The sequence below is a fragment of the Kogia breviceps genome, chromosome 15 (genome assembly GCF_026419965.1).
Source record: "Kogia breviceps isolate mKogBre1 chromosome 15, mKogBre1 haplotype 1, whole genome shotgun sequence".
NCBI lineage: Eukaryota > Metazoa > Chordata > Mammalia > Artiodactyla > Physeteridae > Kogia > Kogia breviceps.
The window spans coordinates 57,790,022-57,817,636 of NC_081324.1; the positions used below are offsets into that span (position 1 = coordinate 57,790,022).

At 44.7% G+C, this 27,615-nt stretch overlaps 1 protein-coding gene and 1 long non-coding RNA gene across 3 annotated transcripts in view; one reads left to right on the forward strand and one right to left on the reverse strand.

The window, feature by feature from the left end:
- The window catches only part of LOC136792637 (uncharacterized), a 216,772-nt gene extending 197,133 nt beyond the window's left edge, over window positions 1-19,639 (forward strand). The window contains exon 5 of the long non-coding RNA XR_010836710.1: window positions 18,205-19,639. This is a non-coding gene — a long non-coding RNA (uncharacterized lncRNA). The remainder of the gene's footprint in view (window positions 1-18,204) is intronic.
- L3MBTL4 (L3MBTL histone methyl-lysine binding protein 4) overlaps window positions 1-27,615 on the reverse strand; it is a 374,898-nt gene that overhangs the window by 5,769 nt on the left and 341,514 nt on the right. For both annotated transcript variants that reach the window (XR_010836709.1, XM_059039839.2), the window contains 2 exons: window positions 22,160-22,329; window positions 15,008-15,070 (listed from right to left, as the gene is read on the reverse strand). Coding sequence is in view for 1 of the 2 variants with exons in the window: in XM_059039839.2 (XP_058895822.1) it covers window positions 15,008-15,070; window positions 22,160-22,329 (233 nt within the window). In the remaining variant the exon portion in view is untranslated. The remainder of the gene's footprint in view (window positions 1-15,007; window positions 15,071-22,159; window positions 22,330-27,615) is intronic.

Sequence of the window (27,615 nt, forward strand, 5' to 3'; positions counted from 1 at the left end):
TGGAAATAGAATAGACAAATTGCAAGAAACAGTTAACAAGGACCTAGAAGAAATAAAGAGGAAGCAAGTAACGATGAGCAACACAATAAATGAAATGAAAAATACTCTAGACGGGATCAGTAGCAGAATAACTGAGGCAGAAGGACGGATAAGTGACCTGGAAGATAAAATAGTGGAAATAACTACTGCAGAGCAGAAGAAAGAAAAAAGAATGAAAAGAACTGAGGACAGTCTCAGAGATCTCTGGGACAACATTAAACGCACCAACATTCGAATCATAGGGGTCCCAGAAGAAGAAGAGAAAAAGAAAGGGACTGAGAAAATATTTGAAGAGATTATAGTTGAAAACTTCCCTAATATAGGAAAGGAAATAGTCAACCAAGTCCAGGAAGCACAGAGAGTCCCATACAGGATAAACCCAAGAATAAACACGCCAAGACACATAATAATCAAACTGTCAAAAATTAAATACAAAGAAAACATATTAAAAGCAGCAAGGGAAAAACAACAAATAACACACAAGGGAATTCCCATAATGCTAACATCTGATCTTTCAGCAGAAACTCTACAAGCCAGAAGGGAGTGGCAGGACACATTTAAAGTGATGAAGGAAAAAAACCTACAACCAAGATTACTCTACCCAGCAAGGATCTCATTCAGATTTGATGGAGAAATTAAAACCTTTACAGACAAGCAAAAGCTGAGAGAGTTCAGCACCACCAAACCAGCTTTACAACAAATGCTAAAGGAACTTCTCTAAGCAAGAAACATAAGAGAAGGAAAAGACCTACAAGAACAACCCGAAACAATTAAGTAAATGGTAATAGGAACGCACATATCAATAATTACCTTAAATGTAAATGGATTAAATGCTCCCACCAAAAGACACAGACTGGCTGAATGGATACAAAAACAGGACCCATATATATGCTCTCTACAAGAGACCCACTTCAGACCTAGGGACACTTACAGGCTGAAAGTGAGGGGATGGAAAAAGATATTCCATGCAAATGGAAATCAGAAGAAAGCTGGAGTAGCAATTCTCATATCAGACAAAATAGACTTTAAAATAAAAACTATTACAAGAGACAAAGAAGGACACTACATAATGATCAAGGGATCGATCCAAGAAGAAGATATCACAATTGTAAATATTTATGCACCCAACATAGGCGCACCTCAATACATAAGGCAAATACTAACAGCCATAAAAGGGGAAATCGACAGTAACACAATCATAGCAGGGGACTTTAACACCCCACTGTCACCAATGGACAGATCATCCAAAATGAAAATAAATAAGGAAACAAAAGCTTTAAATGATACATTACACAAGACGGATTTACTTGATATTTATAGGACATTCCACCCAAAAACAACAGAATACACATTTTTCTCAAGTGCTCATGGAACATTCTCCAGGATCGATCATATCTTGGGTCACAAATCTAGCCTTGGCAAATTTACGAAAATTGAAATCGTATCAAGTATCTTTTCCGACCACAATGCTATGAGACTAGATATCAATTACAGGAAAAGACCTGTAAAAAATACAAACACATGGAGGCTAAACAATACACTACTTAATAACGAAGTGAGCACTGAAGAAATCAAAGAGGAAATCAAAAAGTACTTAGAAACAAATGACAATGGAGACACGATGACCCCAAACCAATGGAATACAGCAAAAGCAGTTCTAAGAGGGAAGTTTATAGCAATACAATCATACCTTAAGAAACAGGAAGCATCTCGAATAAACAACTTAACTTTGCACCTAAAGCAATTAGAGAAGGGAGAACAAAAAAACCCCAAATCTAGCAGAAGGAAAGAAATCATAAAGATCAGATCAGAAATAAATGAAAAAGAAATGAAGGAAACAATAGCAAAGATCAATAAAAGTAAAAGCTGGTTCTTTGAGGAGATAAATAAAATTGACAAACCACTAGCCAGACTCATCAAGAAAAAAAGGGAGAAGACGCAAATCAATAGAATTAGAAATGAAAAAGGAGATGTAACAGCTGACTCTGCAGAAATACAAAAGATTATTAGAGATTACTACAAGCAACTCTATGCCAATAAAATGGACAACCCGGAAGAAATGGACAAATTCTTAGAAATGCACAACCTGCCGAGACTGAACCAGGAAGAAAGAGAAAATATGAACAGACCAATCACAAGCACTGAAATTGAAACTGTGATTAAAAGTCTTCCAACAAACAAAAGCCCAGGACCAGATGGCTTCACGGGCGAATTCTATCAAACATTTAGAGAAGAGCTAACACCTATCCTTCTCAAACTCTTCCAAAAGATAGCAGAGGGAGGAACACTCCCAAATTCATTCTATGAGGCCACCATCACCCTGATGCCAAAATCAGACAAAGACGTCACAAAGAAAGAAAACTATAGGCCAACATCACTGATGAACATAGATGCAAAAATCCTCAACAAAATACTAGCAAACAGAATCCAACAGCACATTAAAAGGATCATACACCATGATCAAGTGGGGTTTATTCCAGGAATGCAAGGATTCTTCAATATACGCAAATCAATCAACGTGATACACCATATCAACAAACTGAAGGAGAAAAACCATATGATCATCTCAATAGATGCAGAGAAAGCTTTTGACAAAATTCAACAGCCATTTATGATAAAAACCCTGCAGAAAGTAGGCATAGAGGGAACTTTCCTCAATATAATAAAGGCCATATATGACAAACCCACAGCCAGCATTGTTCTCAATGGTGAAAAACTGAAACCATTTCCACTAAGATCAGGAACAAGACAAGGTTGCCCACTCTCACCACTCTTATTCAACCTAGTTTTGGAAGTTCTAGCCACAGCAATTAGAGAAAATAAAGAAATAAAAGGAATCCAAATAGGAAAAGAAGAAGTAAAGCTGTCACTGTTTGCAGATGACATGATACTATACATAGAGAATCCTAAGGATGCTACCAGAAAACTACTAGAGCTAATCAATGAATTTGGTAAAGTTGCAGGATACAAAATTAATGCACAGAAATCTCTGGCATTCTTATACACTAATGATGAAAAATCTGAGAATGAAATTAAGAAAACACTCCCATTTACCATTGCAACAAAAAGAATAAAATATCTAGGAATAAACCTACCTAAGGAGACAAAAGACTTGTGTGCAGAAAACTATAAGACACTGATGAAAGAAATTAAAGATGATACAAATAGGTGGAGAAATATACCATGTTCTTGGATTGGAAGAATCAACATAGTGAAAATGACTCTATTACCCAAAGCAATCTACAGATTCAATGCAATCCCTATCAAATTACCACTGGCATTTTTTACAGAACTAGAACAAAACATTTCACAATTTGTATGGAAACACAAAAGACCCCGAATAGCCAAAGCAATGTTGAGAACGAAAAATGGAGCTGGAAGAATTAGGCTCCCTGACTTCAGACTCTATTACAAGGCTACAGTAATCAAGACAGTATGGTACTGGCACAAAAACAGACATATAGATCAATGGAACAGGATAGAATGCCCAGAGATAAACCCACACACATATGGTCTCCTTATCTTTGATAAAGGAAGGAAGGATATACAGTCGAGAAAAGACAGCCTCTTCCATAAGTGGTGCTGGGAAAACTGGACAGCTACCTGTAGAAGTATGAAATTAGAACACTCCCTAACACCACACACAAAAATAAACTCAAAATGGGTTAAAGACCTAAATGTAAGGCCAGACACTATCAAACTCTTAGAGGAAAACATAGGCAGAACACTCTATGACATCAATCACAGCAAGATCCTTTTTGACCCATCTCCTAGAGAAATGGAAATCAAAACAAAAATAAACAAATGGGATCTAATGAAACTTAAAAGCTTTTGCACAGCAAAGGATACCATAAACAAGACCAAAAGACAACCCTCAGGATGGGAGAAAATATTTGCAAATGAAGCAACTGACAAAGGATTAATATCCAAAATTTATAAGCAACTCATGCAGCTCAATGACAAAAAGACAAACAACCCAATCCAAAACTGGGCAGAAGAACTAAATAGACATTTCTCCAAAGAAGATATACAGATTGCTAACAAACACATGAAAGAATGCTCAACATCATTAATCATTAGAGAAATGCAAATCAAAACTACAATGAGATATCATCTCACACCGGTCAGATTGGCCATCATCAAAAACTCTAGAAACAATAAATGCTGGAGAGGGTGTGGAGAAAAGGGAACACTCTTGCACTGTTGGTGGGAATGTAAATTGATACAGCCACTATGGAGAACAGTATGGAGGTTCCTTAAAAAACTACAAATAGAACTACCATACGACCCAGCAATCCCACTACTGGGCATATACCCTGAGAAAACCATAATTCAAAAAGAGTCATGTACCAAAATGTTCATTGCAGCTCTATTTACGATAGCCAGGACATGGAAGCAACCTAAGTGTCCATCAACAGATGAATGGATAAGGAAGATGTGGCACATATATACAATGGAATATTACTCAGCCATAAAAAGAAATGAAACTGAGTTATTTGTAATGAGGTGGATGGACCTGGAATCTGTCATACAGAGTGACGTAAGTCAGAAGGATAAAAACAAATACCGTATGCTAACACATATATATATGGAATCTAAAAAAAAAAAAAAATGTCATGAAGAGATTAGTGGTAGGATGGGAATAAAACACAGACCTACTAGAGCATGGACTTGAGGATATGGGGAGGGGGAAGGGTAAGCTGTGACAATGTGAGAGAGTGGCAGGGACATATACACACTACCAAATGTAAATTAGATAGCTAGTGGGAAGCTGCAGCATAGCACAGGGAGTTCACCTCTGTGCTTTGTGACCACTTAGAGAGGTGGGATAGGGAGGGTGGGAGGGAGGGTGACAAAAGAGGGAAGAGTTATGGGAACATATGTATATGTATAACTGATTCACTTTGTTGTAAAGGAGAAACTAACACACTATTGTAAAACAGTTATACTCAAATAAAGATGTTAAAAAAATTAGAAAAATAAAAAAAAATAAAATAAAAATTCTTACTGGTATACAAAAAAAAAAAAATAAAAAATAAAAAATAAAGTGATGAAGGAAAAAAACCTACAACCAAGATTACTCTACCCAGCAAGGATCTCATTCAGATTGGATGGAGAAATTAAAACCTTTACAGACAAGCAAAAGCTGAGAGAGTTCAGCACCACCAAACCAGCTTTACAACAAATGCTAAAGGAACTTCTCTAAGCAAGAAACATAAGAGAAGGAAAAGACCTACAAGAACAAGCCAAAACAATTAAGTAAATGGTAATAGGAACGCACATATCGATAATTACCTTAAATGTAAATGGATTAAATGCTCCCACCAAAAGACACAGACTGGCTGAATGGATACAAAAACAGGACCCATATATATGCTCTCTACAAGAGACCCACTTCAGACCTAGGGACACTTACAGGCTGAAAGTGAGGGGATGGAAAAAGATATTCCATGCAAATGGAAATCAGAACAAAGCTGGAGTAGCAATTCTCATATCAGACAAAATAGACTTTAAAATAAAAACTATTACAAGAGACAAAGAAGGACACTACATAATGATCAAGGGATTGATCCATGAAGAAGATATAACAATTGTAAATATTTATGCACCCAACATAGGAGCACCTCAATACATAAGGCAAATACTAACAGCCTTAAAAGGGGAAATCGACAGTAACACATTCATAGTAGGGGACTTTAACACCCCACTGTCACCAATGGACAGATCATCCAAAATGAAAATAAATAAGGAAACACAAGCTTTAAATGATACATTATACAAGATGGATTTACTTGATATTTATAGGACATTCCATCCAAAAACAACAGAATACACATTTTTCTCAAGTGCTCATGGAACATTCTCCAGGATCGATCATATCTTGGGTCACAAATCTAGCCTTGGCAAATTTACGAAAATTGAAATCGTATCAAGTATCTTTTCCGACCACAATGCTATGAGACTAGATATCAATTACAGGAAAAGATCTGTAAAAAATACAAACACATGGAGGCTAAACAATACACTACTTAATAACGAAGTGAGCACTGAAGAAATCAAAGAGGAAATAAAAAAATACTTAGAAACAAATGACAATGGAGACACGACGACCCCAAACCAATGGAATACAGCAAAAGCAGTTCTAAGAGGGAAGTTTATAGCAATACAATCATACCTTAAGAAACAGGAAGCATCTCGAATAAACAACTTAACTTTGCACCTAAAGCAATTAGAGAAGGGAGAACAAAAAAACCCCAAATCTAGCAGAAGGAAAGAAATCATAAAGATCAGATCAGAAATAAATGAAAAAGAAATGAAGGAAACAATAGCAAAGATCAATAAAAGTAAAAGCTGGTTCTTTGAGAAGATAAATAAAATTGACAAACCACTAGCCAGACTCATCAAGAAAAAAAGGGAGAAGACGCAAATCAATAGAATTAGAAATGAAAAAGGAGATGTAACAGCTGACTCTGCAGAAATACAAAAGATTATTAGAGATTACTACAAGTAACTCTATGCCAATAAAATGGACAACCCGGAAGAAATGGACAAATTCTTAGAAATGCACAACCTGCCGAGACTGAACCAGGAAGAAAGAGAAAATATGAACAGACCAATCACAAGCACTGAAATTGAAACTGTGATTAAAAATCTTCCAACAAACAAAAGCCCAGGACCAGATGGCTTCACAGGCGAATTCTATCAAACATTTAGAGAAGAGCTAACACCTATCCTTCTCAAACTCTTCCAAAAGATAGCAGAGGGAGGAACACTCCCAAATTCATTCTATGAGGCCACCATCACCCTGATACCAAAATCAGACAAAGACGTCACAAAGAAAGAAAACTATAGGCCAATATCACTGATGAACATAGATGCAAAAATCCTCAACAAAATACTAGCAAACAGAATCCAACAGCACATTAAAAGGATCATACACCATGATCAAGTGGGGTTTATTCCAGGAATGCAAGGATTCTTCAATATACGCAAATCAATCAACGTGATACACCATATCAACAAACTGAAGGAGAAAAACCATATGATCATCTCAATAGATGCAGAGAAAGCTTTTGACAAAATTCAACATCCATTTATGATAAAAACCCTGCAGAAAGTAGGCATAGAGGGAACTTTCCTCAATATAATAAAGGCAATATATGACAAACCCACAGCCAGCATTGTTCTCAATGGTGAAAAACTGAAACCATTTCCACTAAGATCAGGAACAAGACAAGGTTGCCCATTCTCACCACTCTTATTCAACCTAGTTTTGGAAGTTCTAGCCACGGCAATCAGAGAAGAAAAAGAAATAAAAGGAATCCAAATAGGAAAAGAAGAAGTAAAGCTGTCACTGTTTGCAGATGACATGATACTATACATAGAGAATCCTAAGGATGCTACCAGAAAACTACTAGAGCTAATCAATGAATTTTGTAAAGTTGCAGGATACAAAATTAATGCACAGAAATCTCTGGCATTCTTATACACTAATGATGAAAAATCTGAGAATGAAATTAAGAAAACACTCCCATTTACCATTGCAACAAAAAGAATAAAATATCTAGGAATTAACCTAAGGAGATAAAAGACTTGTATGCAGAAAACTATAAGACACTGATGAAAGAAATTAAAGATGATACAAATAGGTGGAGAAATATATCATGTTCTTGGATTGGAAGAATCAACATAGTGAAAATGACTCTATTACCCAAAGCAATCTACAGATTCAATGCAATCCCTATCAAATTACCACTGGCATTTTTTACAGAACTAGAACAAAACATTTCACAATTTGTATGGAAACACAAAAGACCCCGAATAGCCAAAGCAATGTTGAGAACGAAAAATGGAGCTGGAGGAATCAGGCTCCCTGACTTCAGACTATACTACAAGGCCACAGTAATCAAGACAGTATGGTACTTGCACAAAAACGGAAATATAGATCAATGGAACAGGATAGAAAGCCCAGAGATAAACCCACACACATATGGTCTCCTTATCTTTGATAAAGGAGGGAAAGAAACACAGTGGAGAAAAGACAGCCTCTTCCATAAGTGGTGCTGGGAAAACTGGACAGCTACCTGTAGAAGTATGAAATTAGAACACTCCCTAACACCATACACAAAAATAAACTCAAAATGGGTTAAAGACCTAAATGTAAGGCCAGACACTATCAAACTCTTAGAGGAAAACATAGGCAGAACACTCTATGACATCAATCACAGCAAGATCCTTTTTGACCCATCTCCTAGAGAAATGGAAATCAAAACAAAAATAAACAAATGGGATCTAATGAAACTTAAAAGCTTTTGCACAGCAAAGGATACCATAAACAAGACCAAAAGACAACCCTCAGGATGGGAGAAAATATTTGCAAATGAAGCAACTGACAAAGGATTAATATCCAAAATTTATAAGCAACTCATGCAGCTCAATGACAAAAAGACAAACAACCCAATCCAAAACTGGGCAGAAGAACTAAATAGACATTTCTCCAAAGAAGATATACAGATTGCTAACAAACACATGAAAGAATGCTCAACATCATTAATCATTAGAGAAATGCAAATCAAAACTACAATGAGATATCATCTCACACCGGTCAGATTGGCCATCATCAAAAACTCTAGAAACAATAAATGCTGGAGAGGGTGTGGAGAAAAGGGAACACTCTTGCACTGTTGGTGGGAATGTAAATTGATACAGCCACTATGGAGAACAGTATGGAGGTTCCTTAAAAAACTACAAATAGAACTACCATACGACCCAGCAATCCCACTACTGGGCATATACCCTGAGAAAACCATAATTCAAAAAGAGTCATGTACCAAAATGTTCATTGCAGCTCTATTTACGATAGCCAGGACATGGAAGCAACCTAAGTGTCCATCAACAGATGAATGGATAAGGAAGATGTGGCACATATATACAATGGAATATTACTCAGCCATAAAAAGAAATGAAACTGAGTTATTTGTAATGAGGTGGATGGACCTGGAATCTGTCATACAGAGTGACGTAAGTCAGAAGGATAAAAACAAATACCGTATGCTAACACATATATATATGGAATCTAAAAAAAAAAAAAAATGTCATGAAGAGATTAGTGGTAGGATGGGAATAAAACACAGACCTACTAGAGCATGGACTTGAGGATATGGGGAGGGGGAAGGGTAAGCTGTGACAATGTGAGAGAGTGGCAGGGACATATACACACTACCAAATGTAAATTAGATAGCTAGTGGGAAGCTGCAGCATAGCACAGGGAGTTCACCTCTGTGCTTTGTGACCACTTAGAGAGGTGGGATAGGGAGGGTGGGAGGGAGGGTGACAAAAGAGGGAAGAGTTATGGGAACATATGTATATGTATAACTGATTCACTTTGTTGTAAAGGAGAAACTAACACACTATTGTAAAACAGTTATACTCAAATAAAGATGTTAAAAAAATTAGAAAAATAAAAAAAAATAAAATAAAAATTCTTACTGGTATACAAAAAAAAAAAAATAAAAAATAAAGTGATGAAGGAAAAAAACCTACAACCAAGATTACTCTACCCAGCAAGGATCTCATTCAGATTGGATGGAGAAATTAAAACCTTTACAGACAAGCAAAAGCTGAGAGAGTTCAGCACCACCAAACCAGCTTTACAACAAATGCTAAAGGAACTTCTCTAAGCAAGAAACATAAGAGAAGGAAAAGACCTACAAGAACAAGCCAAAACAATTAAGTAAATGGTAATAGGAACGCACATATCGATAATTACCTTAAATGTAAATGGATTAAATGCTCCCACCAAAAGACACAGACTGGCTGAATGGATACAAAAACAGGACCCATATATATGCTCTCTACAAGAGACCCACTTCAGACCTAGGGACACTTACAGGCTGAAAGTGAGGGGATGGAAAAAGATATTCCATGCAAATGGAAATCAGAACAAAGCTGGAGTAGCAATTCTCATATCAGACAAAATAGACTTTAAAATAAAAACTATTACAAGAGACAAAGAAGGACACTACATAATGATCAAGGGATTGATCCATGAAGAAGATATAACAATTGTAAATATTTATGCACCCAACATAGGAGCACCTCAATACATAAGGCAAATACTAACAGCCTTAAAAGGGGAAATCGACAGTAACACATTCATAGTAGGGGACTTTAACACCCCACTGTCACCAATGGACAGATCATCCAAAATGAAAATAAATAAGGAAACACAAGCTTTAAATGATACATTATACAAGATGGATTTACTTGATATTTATAGGACATTCCATCCAAAAACAACAGAATACACATTTTTCTCAAGTGCTCATGGAACATTCTCCAGGATCGATCATATCTTGGGTCACAAATCTAGCCTTGGCAAATTTACGAAAATTGAAATCGTATCAAGTATCTTTTCCGACCACAATGCTATGAGACTAGATATCAATTACAGGAAAAGATCTGTAAAAAATACAAACACATGGAGGCTAAACAATACACTACTTAATAACGAAGTGAGCACTGAAGAAATCAAAGAGGAAATAAAAAAATACTTAGAAACAAATGACAATGGAGACACGACGACCCCAAACCAATGGAATACAGCAAAAGCAGTTCTAAGAGGGAAGTTTATAGCAATACAATCATACCTTAAGAAACAGGAAGCATCTCGAATAAACAACTTAACTTTGCACCTAAAGCAATTAGAGAAGGGAGAACAAAAAAACCCCAAATCTAGCAGAAGGAAAGAAATCATAAAGATCAGATCAGAAATAAATGAAAAAGAAATGAAGGAAACAATAGCAAAGATCAATAAAAGTAAAAGCTGGTTCTTTGAGAAGATAAATAAAATTGACAAACCACTAGCCAGACTCATCAAGAAAAAAAGGGAGAAGACGCAAATCAATAGAATTAGAAATGAAAAAGGAGATGTAACAGCTGACTCTGCAGAAATACAAAAGATTATTAGAGATTACTACAAGTAACTCTATGCCAATAAAATGGACAACCCGGAAGAAATGGACAAATTCTTAGAAATGCACAACCTGCCGAGACTGAACCAGGAAGAAAGAGAAAATATGAACAGACCAATCACAAGCACTGAAATTGAAACTGTGATTAAAAATCTTCCAACAAACAAAAGCCCAGGACCAGATGGCTTCACAGGCGAATTCTATCAAACATTTAGAGAAGAGCTAACACCTATCCTTCTCAAACTCTTCCAAAAGATAGCAGAGGGAGGAACACTCCCAAATTCATTCTATGAGGCCACCATCACCCTGATACCAAAATCAGACAAAGACGTCACAAAGAAAGAAAACTATAGGCCAATATCACTGATGAACATAGATGCAAAAATCCTCAACAAAATACTAGCAAACAGAATCCAACAGCACATTAAAAGGATCATACACCATGATCAAGTGGGGTTTATTCCAGGAATGCAAGGATTCTTCAATATACGCAAATCAATCAACGTGATACACCATATCAACAAACTGAAGGAGAAAAACCATATGATCATCTCAATAGATGCAGAGAAAGCTTTTGACAAAATTCAACATCCATTTATGATAAAAACCCTGCAGAAAGTAGGCATAGAGGGAACTTTCCTCAATATAATAAAGGCAATATATGACAAACCCACAGCCAGCATTGTTCTCAATGGTGAAAAACTGAAACCATTTCCACTAAGATCAGGAACAAGACAAGGTTGCCCATTCTCACCACTCTTATTCAACCTAGTTTTGGAAGTTCTAGCCACGGCAATCAGAGAAGAAAAAGAAATAAAAGGAATCCAAATAGGAAAAGAAGAAGTAAAGCTGTCACTGTTTGCAGATGACATGATACTATACATAGAGAATCCTAAGGATGCTACCAGAAAACTACTAGAGCTAATCAATGAATTTTGTAAAGTTGCAGGATACAAAATTAATGCACAGAAATCTCTGGCATTCTTATACACTAATGATGAAAAATCTGAGAATGAAATTAAGAAAACACTCCCATTTACCATTGCAACAAAAAGAATAAAATATCTAGGAATTAACCTAAGGAGATAAAAGACTTGTATGCAGAAAACTATAAGACACTGATGAAAGAAATTAAAGATGATACAAATAGGTGGAGAAATATATCATGTTCTTGGATTGGAAGAATCAACATAGTGAAAATGACTCTATTACCCAAAGCAATCTACAGATTCAATGCAATCCCTATCAAATTACCACTGGCATTTTTTACAGAACTAGAACAAAACATTTCACAATTTGTATGGAAACACAAAAGACCCCGAATAGCCAAAGCAATGTTGAGAACGAAAAATGGAGCTGGAGGAATCAGGCTCCCTGACTTCAGACTATACTACAAGGCCACAGTAATCAAGACAGTATGGTACTTGCACAAAAACGGAAATATAGATCAATGGAACAGGATAGAAAGCCCAGAGATAAACCCACACACATATGGTCTCCTTATCTTTGATAAAGGAGGGAAAGAAACACAGTGGAGAAAAGACAGCCTCTTCCATAAGTGGTGCTGGGAAAACTGGACAGCTACCTGTAGAAGTATGAAATTAGAACACTCCCTAACACCATACACAAAAATAAACTCAAAATGGGTTAAAGACCTAAATGTAAGGCCAGACACTATCAAACTCTTAGAGGAAAACATAGGCAGAACACTCTATGACATCAATCACAGCAAGATCCTTTTTGACCCATCTCCTAGAGAAATGGAAATCAAAACAAAAATAAACAAATGGGATCTAATGAAACTTAAAAGCTTTTGCACAGCAAAGGATACCATAAACAAGACCAAAAGACAACCCTCAGGATGGGAGAAAATATTTGCAAATGAAGCAACTGACAAAGGATTAATATCCAAAATTTATAAGCAACTCATGCAGCTCAATGACAAAAAGACAAACAACCCAATCCAAAACTGGGCAGAAGAACTAAATAGACATTTCTCCAAAGAAGATATACAGATTGCCAACAAACACATGAAAGAATGCTCAACATCATTAATCATTAGAGAAATGCAAATCAAAACTACAATGAGATATCATCTCACACCGGTCAGATTGGCCATCATCAAAAACTCTAGAAACAATAAATGCTGGAGAGGGTGTGGAGAAAAGGGAACACTCTTGCACTGTTGGTGGGAATGTAAATTGATACAGCCACTATGGAGAACAGTATGGAGGTTCCTTAAAAAACTACAAATAGAACTACCATACGACCCAGCAATCCCACTACTGGGCATATACCCTGAGAAAACCATAATTCAAAAAGAGTCATGTACCAAAATGTTCATTGCAGCTCTATTTACGATAGCCAGGACATGGAAGCAACCTAAGTGTCCATCAACAGATGAATGGATAAGGAAGATGTGGCACATATATACAATGGAATATTACTCAGCCATAAAAAGAAATGAAACTGAGTTATTTGTAATGAGGTGGATGGACCTGGAATCTGTCATACAGAGTGACGTCAGAAGGATAAAAACAAATACCGTATGCTAACACATATATATATGGAATCTAAAAAAAAAAAAAATGTCATGAAGAGATTAGTGGTAGGATGGGAATAAAACACAGACCTACTAGAGCATGGACTTGAGGATATGGGGAGGGGGAAAGGTAAGCTGTGACGAAGTGAGAGAGTGGCATGGACATATACACACTACCAAATGTAAATTAGATAGCTAGTGGGAAGCTGCAGCATAGCACAGGGAGTTCACCTCTGTGCTTTGTGACCACCTAGAGGGGTGGGATGGGGAGGGTTGGAGGGAGGGTGACACAAGAGGGAAGAGATATGGGAACATATGTATATGTATAACTGATTCACTTTGTTGTAAAGGAGAAACTAACACACTATTGTAAAACAGTTATACTCAAAGATTTTTTTAAAAAATAACATACTGTGGTCTGAAATGTCATGGCTTTCCTGAGGTCACGTGATGGCCAGTGCCACCGTGCAGGCCGTTTTTCCGTTTCTAGAAGCCCCAGGGTGGTCTCAGAGTTTTGAGTCCTGGCGACTGTGGCCTGTCCCACAGTCACGCTGCCTGTTTTCAAAGATGGGCTCAGAAGGAGTCCAGGTTCCAGAACCAAGAGGACAGAATGAAGTTTGCTAGGGTGACACCCTTCCATGAACCCAGCCCTGTGGTTCTAACGCTTTTTAGTTAACAATACAAACCATGGTGTCAGTGTCTTCCTGAGGAAGGAGGGATCCCTGGGGACCCCAGGTGGGGTGTTGAGAGTTTTAAAAGCTTCCATGTCTAATATTTTGCCTAATGAAGAATCGTCCATCTAGAGAGTGGAATACCCTCCCCACGGGGTACCAAGCACATCCCACAGTGGTGGAGAGCACCGCCCTACGGCCATACCCCAACCTTCACGACTTCAGGCAAGACTTGTGGGCCAAATGGCCGGTAGTCCTAAGAGTCAAGCAGTGATGGTTATGATGGGAACAGTAAGCGTTTACGGAGCTTTACTAACCCTTCTCTGTGCTGATCCCACCAGCAACCCTGGAGGCAGATGAGGAAACCAACAATTTCAAGGATTGTGTGGTTTCTCCATGTCCCCCTGAGTAGGGTCAGGGCAAGGACAGGTAGGGCGGTCCTAATTCCACTCTGGAGCAGATAAGCCCCCCTTTTCCTGGGTGCAGGCCTGTGGCAGGTCCCCTGTGCCCCAGTGTGGCTGCAGTCACAACGCAGGTATTAACCGAGTGACGTGTCCCAAGAGTCCCTTTCACGAGTGGCTGCAGAGATGAGGCTGCAGACTCCAGCGACAAAGTACAGCTCACGCCAGTGACCCAGACAGAGGCTGCCCCGCTGGGCCCCCTCCTGCCTGGACCTCTTTCTCTTGTCTCCCCCAAACTGCCCTTATTTACACTTAAGTAAACAGAAACAAAGCACTTCCGGGCCTAGTCGTAGAGAAACGTGTAATTTTTCCATTTCCTACCTCTTTCTTGAAGCACTTGGCATGCTCTTCACAGCCCAGCAGAGACCGTACGAACTCAGCCACCTACAGTGCGAGATGAAAAGCCTGATTCAGAACGTGCACCGGAAATAATACCTTGGGTTGTAGTCATTCAACATTTGAGTAAAATACACTTTGAATCCCTCAAACGCTTGGGGTTTAAACAGTAGCTATCAAGCCACAGTAGCATTCGCCAGCTCGGAAATGAGACCAGCTCCTACTATCTTTTCTGGCCTCATTTCCAGGCTGACCTAACCTTACCTGATATGGTTACAGTCACCATGGTGCCAATGACAGCCTCCATATGTGTGGAGCCCTGGCATCCTGGAACCTTCCATCGTCTGCCCCTCCTGTCCAGCCTGGGGGTCAGGGAGGGCAGGCGACAGTGGCCTGCCTGTGCACAGCAGTGATGACAGGCACCGTCTGCCTTTCCAGACCTGGGCCGTCCCATCTCCCATACCTGAGCCTCCAGGGCCTCCCCCAGCGTCTGGCCAACAACGGGGACTCGGACCTCCCTGCGGAGGGAATTTCCACAAAAATGATGAGGAAGCTGAAGCCCAAAGAGGTTTTATAACTTCCTCAAGGCCACACGTAGCCAGTGAGTGCCCCGGGGCAGCCCTTCTCCACCCTGGACGTGCACTGGAACCACCTGGAGAGCTTTAAACGCGATCTCAGGTCAAGCTCATGCTGCAGAGATTCCAAATCAGTCAAGCTGGATCTGGTGGAGTGCTGGGCATGGATTAGATTCCTGGGTTGGTTCTAACGTGCAGTCCCCACCCCGCCCCAGCGTGCGCGCGGACACGCACGCACAGACGCACGCACACACACACACACACACACACACACGGCAGGGGATTCCTGGGAGGCCATCCGGGCGCTGCTGGGGGGCAGGCTGCAGCGGCCCCTCCGCCGGGCACTCTGAGGGCAGAATGCTCCGGAGGGGCAGAGCCCAGAGCTGGGGGCGGGAGGTACTAAAGGTGAAACCCTGACGTAGGGTCACAGGGGACAGCTGTGGGCGGAGACAACACGCTCAAGGGCAGGTTTCCTGCCCAGCGTAACTCCAACGCTGGGCCTGATCCTTCTTCGCTGTGGGGCTGCCCTGCGAACCGCAGGGTGTTTGGCGACATCCCCGCTAAGTGCCGGGAGCAGCCCCAGCAGCACGATTGTGACAACGAAAAACGAATCCAGGTGCTGGCGACACCGCCTTGTAGGAGCCACCGCGCTGCAGGAGGGCTCTTCTGGGATGGCTCTGTCACAGGAGGGGGCCGCGGGTCACAGTAGGGAAAGTGAACATAGAAAAGTGGCTCTAGGAATTAGCTAAAGACACACGCTGGTGCCTCTCAATCAATGGCTCCCCTGGGGAAGCCATGCCAGCACCAGGGTCCCCGGATGCCCGGCCCCCGGGACAGGGACACGCCCCACAGACAGTCTCTCGTAAATACACGCTCCAGGAACTTCTGTTCTCAAAACAGGGCTGAGTGTTGCTCTGATGGTTTTCAGAGGTTAAAATGTCCTTTTCTGGGCAAACAAATTACACATTTAAAAAAAGGATCACGTTCCCTCTTCTTAGTATTGTGAGCCAAGAAATCACTGTCCATGTCAGAGGTAGATTGGGTTTTAAGTGGGGATAAACCAAAGAGTAAACAGGGCTGCGCCGCGAGGCAGGTCATCGCACGGTCCTTACTGTCTTCCTCGGACAGTTTTATTACCACACGTCTGAAATCCTCTGTCTTTTTGGAAAGAGATTCTGATTCTATTCAACCTGCCTTTTTCCAAAGTAAAGAACAAGTTCCATGAAATCTACCGAGGCTGACTCTTCTGGCCTGGACCATGATTTGGTATCCTTATTCAGTACTGCCAGTCAGGATTTCTTCCCCCGAGGATAAATTCTATTTTGAGCTGCAGTAGAAAGCCCATTGGCTGCAGATTTCCTCACCGTAAACTTCACTAGACAGCAGAGCAGTAATGGAGGGGTTCCCTCTCATGCTCCCCTTCAGCAGGTGCTTCCTTCTTCACGTCGCGGTCAACGTGGAGAACCGTTCACAAGGTTCCATGAGTCCCCAGAGGAGGAAGCTGCCGCCCCGTCCTTTGCCTCCACCCAGGACAGCTGTGTGGACTCGGCTGCTTTCCCCAGGCGATGGCGGCCCTGCTGCAGCCCAGGGTGCCAGGCCTTGGCCTTGGCCTTGGCAGGGGCAGCACACCTGGTTCCCCAAGTTCTTGGGAGCGCAGTGTCCACAGCAGACACCCCGGTTTTGTTTTGGAAGGACGCGGAGTAACTTAGTTCCAGGGATGACACAGCAGTTTGGAAAGACTAAGACATGAAACTGTGCAGGCTCTGAGCTGAGCCCTTTACTTCACCCAACTTCCTTCCCGGGCAACCTCCTTTTCCTGGCATCCTCCTGCAGCCCAGCAGGCCTGCTTCCTTCAGTGCAGCTGCTGCTTCCTTAAATCTCTCCCGATGCCGACGTTCCCATCTTGCTGAGCCAGCGCTGTGTGCCTGACTGTCCTGGCTTCGGGTCCACTGGGGACCATGTTTCCAGCCCGGGTCTCATTTCTTATCAGTGGAATTTGTTAGTTGCCCTTTTTCAGGGCCTGATTGTATAAAGCTGCTATGCTTAGGTAGCAGTATCCTGAATTTTTCAAAACACTCCCTCCTGGGCAAAGATTGCTTAGAAAGCGACCACCATCTTTTAGAGCTAATGGATATTCAGGGAGCCCTTGGATAAGGCCAGGGCAATCTACATGTGCTGCTTTAAAAGGCATTTTTGAATGTGAGAAATAGAAGTACCCACATGGGCACCAAGCATCCCCGAGTTGCACCCGCGGCTGTAATGTGTGTACGTGTCGCGTCTGGCCTGCGTGTGCCCATGGACGCCTGGCAGGAGGGGCTGCGGAAAATTCGTCTCCTAATTCATCCACTCACTCGCACATTTGTCACACACCTGCTCTGCTGTACTTGCTAGAAAGATGTAAAAAGATATAAAAATCATTTCGTCCCTACTCTTAGATGCTTGTACTCTTCTATAGAACATTTCCATGACCGACCAGAGTAAGAAATACACTCCCCAGGGACCACAGCTTGAGTGTGTGCACACCCACACATTCCTAAGGAAGGTTTCACAAAACAATAACCTCTCCTACAATGATGTACTTGCATCTGGTCTTGTCTCTCCTTTTAGAACCACTAAACTGACTTCACAGCCTGCCTGGTGCTCTGAAAGAAATTGCTCTGGCAGAAACACCACAGAAACAGCAAAGGAGTTAAAAGCCAGCCCCCGCCTCCAGGCAACGTGACAAAGATCCGTCGGGTAACACAACTCCACAACTCGGAGCGGAGGTCTCCTCCCAGCCAGGACGACTGACAAGAGGGGCTGTCCTTGCGTTGCATCTCCTGCCAGAGACAGCTGCCTTAAGTGTCCCTGGACGGCACTTAGCACAGGGACCCACAAGTCATTTTCCACATGCCCTGTCCCTGGCCGCTGAGCTCCCGCTCCTGCCGGGTGGGAACAAAGCACAAAGCCACAGCCCCGCCCTGCTCACCCTGAACTGCCTTCTCAAGTCCTCACGACCCTATGCATCTGGAGCAGACATGGTGGCCCCTGTGGCTGGTACTCCCTGGGATCCCCCCTAGGGAGCCCCCTTATTTTCAACGATACAAACCCATCACAATGCCCACACTTTGACCACTCAAGGTTTCTTCTTGAGGACCAGTTTTTGTGCCAGGAAATGTGCTACAGAATGTGAGAATACAGAGAGAAATTTAGGATGTGGTCCTTGTCCTCAAGGGCATCTAATCAGGGAGCTATCAAGACAAAGGTACGTCAACGTTAGGGACTAACCCAGACTGTTTTCTCTGGGATGCATTCCGTGGGCAGCCACGGTCCACGAAGTGCTCCAGGAAGCCAGCCTCTCCGATGGCTGCTTTAAGTTTTAATCTAGAAAATGTCTAATAAGGTCACCTTCGGCAGTAAAAGGCTGGGATCCCGTGTGTACCCATCACAGAGAGCTCACAACTGTGATCACAGCTTCCTGGTCATCCTCTGTGGCATCTTCGGTCCTCCCCACCCACTAGACTAGTGAGGCTCTTCCTTCTGAGACCCGCCCCAACCTAATGATGGACCAGCTACTTCCCTTTAATCACCCTCCAAACTTCACTTTGTTCAGTGTCAGACTTGAAGCTGGTCAGATCAGAGGCCCCACCCCCGAATTTCCTATTTATTCCCTAATGTTCCTAAATAGTGACCCCTGCTCCTTTGGGGTGATGCTCCCCCCAGCCCCCAAGAAGTTAATAAAAGCTGTGGCCCTCTTCTTATGGGGAAAAACACACATTCTGTACACAATTCTCCCCAGTGCCCTGAAGCCCAACCCCACAGCCGAGCCGGGAACCCTGTGGCCTGGGCCGCTCACTCCCAGCCTCCGCCTGACACTCTCCTTCCTCGGCCTCCCCCCGACTTCTCGCCCCTCCTCCTACACTTCAGCCGTGGACCCACCGGCCTCCCTCCCTGGCCGTCCTCTATGGGGATCGTGCCTGGTGAAGCCCTGTCTCGTGTAACCCGAGGGGACCCTAACTCAGAAGGTCCCAGAATAAATTCATCTTATCCCTTGGCCCCCAAACTGGATCCTGTCCCCAGAGTTCCATTTTTTGACGGCACCGCTACTTTTCCATTCTTTCCGATGAAGTGTGCGGGCCTGGTGTTCTCACACATCATTATCCTAATTAAGTACCAAGCTGCGTAGCACTGAGAGTATAAACGGAACCACGCTGGCTCATTTCACCTCCTCCTCTTGTGCCTCATCTGTTTCCTGTGCCGTGGCTTCGTCTGCTGAGCCCGGGTGGCTCTGGACAGTGGCGCCCAGCCCGGCCCCTTCTTACCCTCACCCTCCTTGCTGGCCTGTGCTGTTTTCATCTCCCTGAAGCACCAGCGTCACAACGTGACTTTCTGCCTCAGGACCTAAGAACCTGGTACTGCCCGACTGGTGCGCCTGGCCCACCTCCTGCCTGCCGCAGGCCGTCTTCCCCAAGCCCCAGCGGGCAGTGTGCTTGGGGTGCGGTGAGACGTCGGCTCAGGACCTGGCTCTGACCGTGAGGCCTTAAGAGTCTCCTTAGTCTCCGGTGCCTCCACTTCCCTGTCTGTAAAATGGGCAAAATAAGCATGCGTGCCTCGCTCTCATTACATCAACACTGTTCACTACCATCATCAATGTCAGTAAGGGACACGTGTGTGTCTGTCATCCTCGCACGTGTCACACTCAGCCCCGCTTCTATAGTTTTCCTCCCCCGCATGGCGTCCCGTCTTTTCTCTGCTTGGACTTATTGCACTTTTGTTTCAAAATCCAGCTCAGATGCCCTTGCCATTCACTCAACAAACACTTACTGGGTGATCTGCCCAGTGCCAGGTGCAGTGAGAAGCTCTCAGGACACAGGCCGAGTGAGTAAGGTCTCCGCTCATGTGCCTGAGGTTCAGGGTCAGCAGAGTGAGCATCCGAGGTGCAGCCACAGAGACTCTCGGAGGAAACGGGGGCCCCGAGGGGCGTGGGAGCAGCCTGAGGGCTCCTGCAGGAGGAGAGCCTGCGCTGGGCAGGGGCTGGGCAGTGACGGTGCACGTGTGACAACGGTACACAGGGACTAGGGAGGCGCAGGGCGTGGGGCCCAAGGTCGGGGCGGGTGGACAGCCAGGCGGGTCCTACGGGTTCATCTGGGGACCGGGATGCTGTGCAGAGCTCGCCTGCTGTGCCCACTCCCTGTCCGTCGGGATGCAGTCTCTCTGCACACGTGGGGCTGCGCTGGACGTCTGGGCAGGACGGTGACACGCCAGGGGCCAGAAGCACAGGAAGAAGAGGGAAGAGGGGCCACTGTCATCTAACTTAAACGGTGCAGAACCTCAGATGAATGGCTTGAAGGTCAAAGGAGAGAGAGAGACTGCCCTTGAACCCTGGGTTGTTATTTCAAGGGCAAACCCAGCAGTGCTTTGATTACAGACACAATAGGTTTTACTTCAGTCGGCTTTGTAAACTGGTAAAAGTTCACAGATGGGCGGGCGCAGACCATGAATACTCTCTAGGGAGCAGGGTCACATTTAGTCACCCCCTCAAACGACCCCGCAGCACCTGGCATGTCCAGTCACCTCTCTGTCCTGCGGGACCCACAGGGCCTTGGAAGGAGAGGCACCAGGCGGGCAGGCAGGGTGTGCCGGGCCCCGTCCACGCGGAGGGTGCCAGGTCGGGGGGATGCACCAGGCACACTCTGTGAGCTGCCTGGGAGGAGGGGCGGGAGGCCCCCCGGACCTCTGACCTCTGCAGGGCCTTAGTCACCTGCTCCTTTTCTGGGGCTGGAAAGGAGGCCCCTGAGCGAGATGCAGTCCAGGTGAGTTGACTGCTGGGCATATGCTCGGTGAGTACCCGTGACTAGTTTAACTGCAGCTCTACTCTGTCTTGTCAAAAGAGTGACCCAGGCTTTTCTTTCATTTAAAAAAAAAAAAAAAATCTTAAGGCCTGATGAGTGAGAACAATACCTTCATCAAAAGGAATATCAGTCAGAGAGTGTTGCTTTAAGTATGAAGCATTTCCACAGCAGCACAGGAAGCAAGGGCACTTACCTGATTCTCATGTAAAACCAACACTGTAAGGTGTGTTTATATTACAGTCAAACCCACTTTCCCCTCTGCTCGGCATCTTATGCAACACTGTGACCTAATTTATTAATAAACCTGAGGTTGACCTGATCCCCCGTGGCTGCGGATGGACACGCGGCAGCGCGGTGCTGCCTGGGCGTGAGAGCATGGGATCCTGGGGCCTCGGGGGCACCAGGCAGAGGGCGAGCCCCTTGGGCACCGAGCCTGCAGGGCGGGGTGGGGGGCACCGCCCGGGGCTGCCAGGACACAGGCATGGAGGCCCACACGTTGGTGTTTCCTCAGAGCAAACCTGTGATGCGGGGCCGGAGGCCTAAATCAGCACCCCACCCCGGGGGGCAGGCAGCGGAGACGGCGCTGGGAGAAGGCTGGGGAGGGCAGGGCCCCACTAAGGGGCTTCCCGAACGTCCTGAGCGTCAGCCTGCTTCTCCCTCAAGTATGGATCTGGAATTTGGCACGTGCACTCAGCACCTAAGAGAAACCCCGGCCCCGGGCAGCCACTCACCTCATCCACCGTCCACCGGGCCACCTTGCCAGCCTGCACGTCGGCCACGCCGGGGAGCAGCTTGAGGTGCTGTTTGCGGCCCAGAGGAAGGTCCCGGAAAGGCTGGGCGGAGGAGGACGACATGAAGACGGACTGGTGCAGGGCCTGCTGCGTCCGCGCGGCCAAGTGCTCTGCAAGACAGGCAGGCGGGTGAGGGGGGGGCAGCATCCTGGTGGCCCCTCCCCGCCGAGGGCCCGAGTCAGACCCCCTGGAACCCTGGACGAACCTTGGACAGACGGCATCACTGTCCAGGAGGCCCTCCCCAGCACAGCGACACCGCTGCTCTGTTTTAAAACCACAGTCAGGAGTGATGATGGCCCGAAACTGTGGCCGTTTGCTGAGCAGGATCGAATCATCTCTGTGACCCACTGATGCCAGCAAGGAGCCGGCCTGTCACTGCACTGGCCTCTCTCTCCGAGTCTGGAGTCAGAGCAGACCCAGAGCCCCGCTGGACGCGGCTCTAAGTGGACGGGCACACCGGCCACCGGGGATGTGCCCGCACACGAAGCCCGGTTCCCTCCTGGAAGCCACTGCCTGCGTCACAATGGGCCCAGGTGCACGTCTGGCTTCACGGGTTCCCTGGGGGACACCGTATGTGGAATGCAGCTCAGGATCCCAGGAGAACCTAGGTGGAGGCTGCTACGGTTAGTCCCTGCAGGGCACGCTGGCCTTGCCGGGCTTGGGGAAGAGGCTGCAGCTGAGAGCTGGGTGCCCCCCCCGCCCGAGCCCTCCTAACTGGGCCCTCCCTCGGGAGCAAAGCTCTGAGTGGCCACGGCCCTAAGGCGCCAAGGGCACTGGCCAGTGTCTCCAAGGAGTCAGACTCCGCTTCCGCCCACTCTCCTCCCCAGCCTTTCTGAACTAGTTTTCCACCTTCAAGAGGGACTTTAATCTTCTGTTATATCCTGACATTTAGATGGAGCCATGGATCTCAATTCCCTCATTATTCTGCTTTGAATGTACAAATGGATAAGGACAAAACCACTACCGAGATTCTAGAGAAAATTCATGCCTTTATAAGGACATCTTTTAAGATACTTTCAACACACATTAGCCGAATAAAGCTGTTGACATTTTAAGACTTTGAAAGGAAAGACCACAAAAGGAAATGTTCTACGCCCTCTAAAAGTCTACCTTCCCTAATGCAAATGGCAGGGTAAGTAAGCAGTAGCTACATCATTTAAAGTCTATTATGAAGGCTTGTGTTTTACTGACCATGTCTGAAGAGCTATTATGCAAGTATTTCCATCTCAAATTAATTAACAGTTGTTAGTAGGTGAGGCTGTCCTGCACTTTACACATTCACATAATCACCTACTGGTTAGTGACCAGAGAGGTCCTAAAGTACAAGGGAGCCTGTCCATCTCTGCCCGACTGCTGAGCACAGACATCCTGCATCTTTACCCACGTGTGCTGTCCACACAGATAAATAGACGGAAAAATTGCGGCCTTCTCCCAAATTCTTCTGCTCCAGTTGCAGGCAACAGCAAATTCATCTCTAAATGCGGATTGTCTGACACTGACCTTTTCAGTATGTAAATAGGTTATCTCCTCCGTGTAGTTCAGCCAGCAGCGCGTAAGGCTGAAACTTTACATCTTCAAAAAGCCAGTAGGTTTACAGATGTGAACGTTCCTTAATGAAGTTGTCAGGTTGGACTGGAGCAGGTACAAAACAAGCCCTGGAAAGCCAGGGAGGAAGCGTCACAGAGCATCTGCAGCTCCGGCCACGCAGAATCGCCAAGCTCTCCATGGAAGCCAGGAGTTAGAGCTCTGTGCTCTTAGGGATTAAGACCTGAGCCAAAGCCGGGCTTTATTCTGGAAAAGTGCCGCATCCATCAGTTGGTTGCTTTTGCTGAAATGGCATGGGCTTAAAAGACAAATCACATATGTGTCCCAAACCCATGCCCTAGGTAACCAATCACGTGTAGTTTCTGAAACGTACAGGACTCTGAAAAGCCACGAGGAATCAGTCTAATGTTTGGGAGGAACGAAGATGTCTAGTGATGGTGATTGCGTTCCTGTGTGTGATTCACAAATAAAGGCTGAAGGCCTCCGAAATGAAAAAAAAAAAAACACCCTGTGCTCCCAAGCAAGGGAATTTCCCACACAGTAATTTTGGAAGCAGATTGCCTGAGTGCTGAGGCAGCCACTTGGAAATGAACCCAAGGTGTGGTTGGCAGCTCCACCGAACAGCACTGGGTTCCTCCATCCGCTGCTGCCCACGGCTCTGGCCCCATAGGACGGTGGGGGGACTCAGTTCTAGTAGCAAGGTGGCCTTGAGGTCACCATTCAAGGCAGGGAGGGAGCCGGCTGGGTGCCATGCATTTGAGCTCAGGTGGTTTCATGCTCCCAGCGGCTTTGGAATTCGTTCTTCGTTTCCACTAAGTCAATCTGTTTGTTTGGAGGGAGGTGGAGGCTGGATTTCTGGAAGGCTGAGCAGAGCTTGGTGGGGAGCAGGCTCCGGATGCCAGAGTGGGTCCCCCTGGGGCAGTAGGCAAAGGTCTGCAGCCACCGGCTGGGTGAGATCCCCTCCTGGGGGAGGGCTCGTGCCTGTGTGTCAGCAGCCCCAGTTTGGGGGAGCCCCGCCAGAACTACTCACATGCTGACCGCGGATAACATTTTTACTACTCTCAGCTTTACAGCATGAGTCGGAAAGCTGGGAGGTTGAGTCTTCCTGCTCTCAAAGACGTGAGTTAGGTTAGGGAGGGAGGCCCTGAGCAGGGAGCTTGCAAGTTTGCCATAACCAGCTGCCATCGCTAAGACACGACTGGAGGTGACAATACCTACAGCGCAGAGCTGGTGGGAGGGGACGACAATGTGCCTTCACGGACAGGTGCCGCTCTAAGCTCCTAAGGTCAGGCAGGTGCTCTATGCAGGGAAGTGGCTTTATTCAAAATCAACACAAGGCAAGACGAATTCTCCATAGTAACACGAGAGAGGGGAGGCATTTTGGAGTGTTTCGGGGTGGTTGTTTTGCCTTCTTTGTACCATTTCCTGGGTCTGATTTCTTCCGGAGCTGAGGATTTGGGGTGGATACTCAGTCTACCTGGGAGAGGACGGTGACATCGGGGGAAGCGCTGATCCCCGCCAGCTTGCCTGGGTATGAATCCTGGGCCCATGCAGCTGCTGACTGACCTTGGAGGAGATGCTTAACTCTTCTGTATCAAGGTTTTCCATCTTTAAAATGGGGTAGTTGCAGTACTCACACTTCACTGAGTTCTTGGGATTAGAACGGCTCCCAGCACATAAGTGTTCAGTGCACATCAGACATTATTACACTACAGCCGTCCCCCCTTCTCCGTGGGGTTCCAAGACCCCCAGTGGATGCCTGAAACCCAGGATACTACCAAACTCTATATATACTATGTTTTTTTCCCTGTACATACATACCTATGATAAAGTTTAATTTATAAATTAGGCACAGTAAGAGATTAACAACAATAACTGATAGTAAAATACAAGTATAAAAATATACTGTAGGGCTTCCCTGGCGGCGCAGTGGTTGAGAGTCCGCCTGCTGATGCAGGGGACGTGGGTTCGTGCCCCGGTCCGGGAAGATCCCACATGCCGCGGAGCGGCTGGGCCCGTGAGCCATGGCCGCTGAGCCTGCGCGTCCGGAGCCTGTGCTCCGCAGCGGGAGAGGCCACAACAGTGAGAGGCCCGTGTACCGCAAAAAAAAAAAAAAAAAAAAAATACTGTAATAAAAGTTTTGTAAATGCAATCTCTCTCAAAATACCATATTGTACAAATTTAGTGCCTTTCCCATCTTAACTAAGCACTTATCATGCACTGTGGGTATAACTTTTGCAGCTTGATGTGCGGGAGCAAAACTAGCACAAAATTCTTTTCTTTCTTCACAATTTTGTGGATAGAAAATTCGTTCTTACCAGAGATCTTAGCAACCTCAGCATACGATTTTTTTTCTTTCCTTATTAAGTTGAGAACTTTAACCTTTTCACTTAAAGGAAGCACTTTATGATTTCTCTTTGATTTCTCTTTGGCACATTCCAATTGCCAGCATCACTATCTTGTGCTTTGGGGCCGCTGTTAAGTAAAGTAAGGGTCACTCGAACACAAGCACTTCGATAACACGATAGTAGATCCATAAGTGAGACGGATACTAAGTGGCCAGAGGGTGGGACAAAGGGATGATTCTCGTCCCCAGTGGGAGCAGGATGGTGGGAGATTTCAACACCCTACTCAGCAGAGCACCCAATTAAAAATGTATGAATTGTTTCTTTCTGGAATTTTCCATTTAATATTTTTGGACCACAGTCGATAGCAAAAACACGGTTGAGGAGGGACCACTGTACCGTTCGTTACAAGATACAGAGATACTCTAAGCTGTGACAATTGTGAAGGTGGGGACTTAGATTTCCAAAGCCGTTGTGGCTGGATGTGCCTAAAACCTACGGAAGCTGAAATTCAGACTGAAACTCAGGATCCTCAGGGCCACACTCAGGTCTCACACCCAAGTGGCCCTGGAATGACACTGCAGGGGTCACCAAAGTCATCTGTGGAGTCCTGGTGCGCCTGGATCCCCTGGCCGAGGCCGACGGAGGGTGGGCGTCTGTCTCCCAGGCAAACCGGTGCCCACGTGTGGCAACAGATCATACTGCGAACACACGCTCAGCCTGCCAGCTTTGAAATTATGTGGCTCTTGACAGACTTTAGAATGTGGGGTGATCTGCATTATTTTAAATTCTGTGCATAAAATTAGACTTTTGAAAATATCCACTGAAAATTTTGCATACATTTTTTTAATCGAATATGAACACACCGATTTTAGTTTCTTACCAAGCCCAGCATGGCTCACATCACTGCATCGTTGCAAATAAATTAAAGCTTGTGAGCCTGCGATAGAGGTATTACTGTATTCTCATAAAATCAAAAGGATTAGATTATTCTATCCTGGGGCACTCTGAATAAACAGAGCCTTCTACATTAGGAAAGGATGCCCACCGAGAAGAGAGGGCAGAAAGGTTCTCCTAACTGGGTAACATATATACATCTCACCCACCGGGCCCAGCTTCCAGTTCTGTGTGCAGCGGGATTCTTTCTGGGCGTTTCCCAGTTGTGTTTCCTCATGGCAGCAGTGCCTCCTACCCAGCTCCCCTAAGAGTCAGCCAAGAAAATTCAGCCTGCAAAAGCAGCCTGACCACTGGAGGTCTTAGCAGTTTACTTAATCAAAATGCCTTTAGCATCAGAAAATGAAATGTATGTGTAATCCTGGCTTTGCCTCTAACACTAATGTGTGAGTGACAATAAACAAGGATATGCCTACACATAAGATAGATGTATTTCCCCTTCCAAAAAACAGCATGGAATGCTTGTCACCTCAGTGGTTTGCCATTTGTAGAATAGTTTGGTTGGAAGAATTTTTGTGCTATTTTTCTCTCCCTGGGTATTTCTTTGGGTTT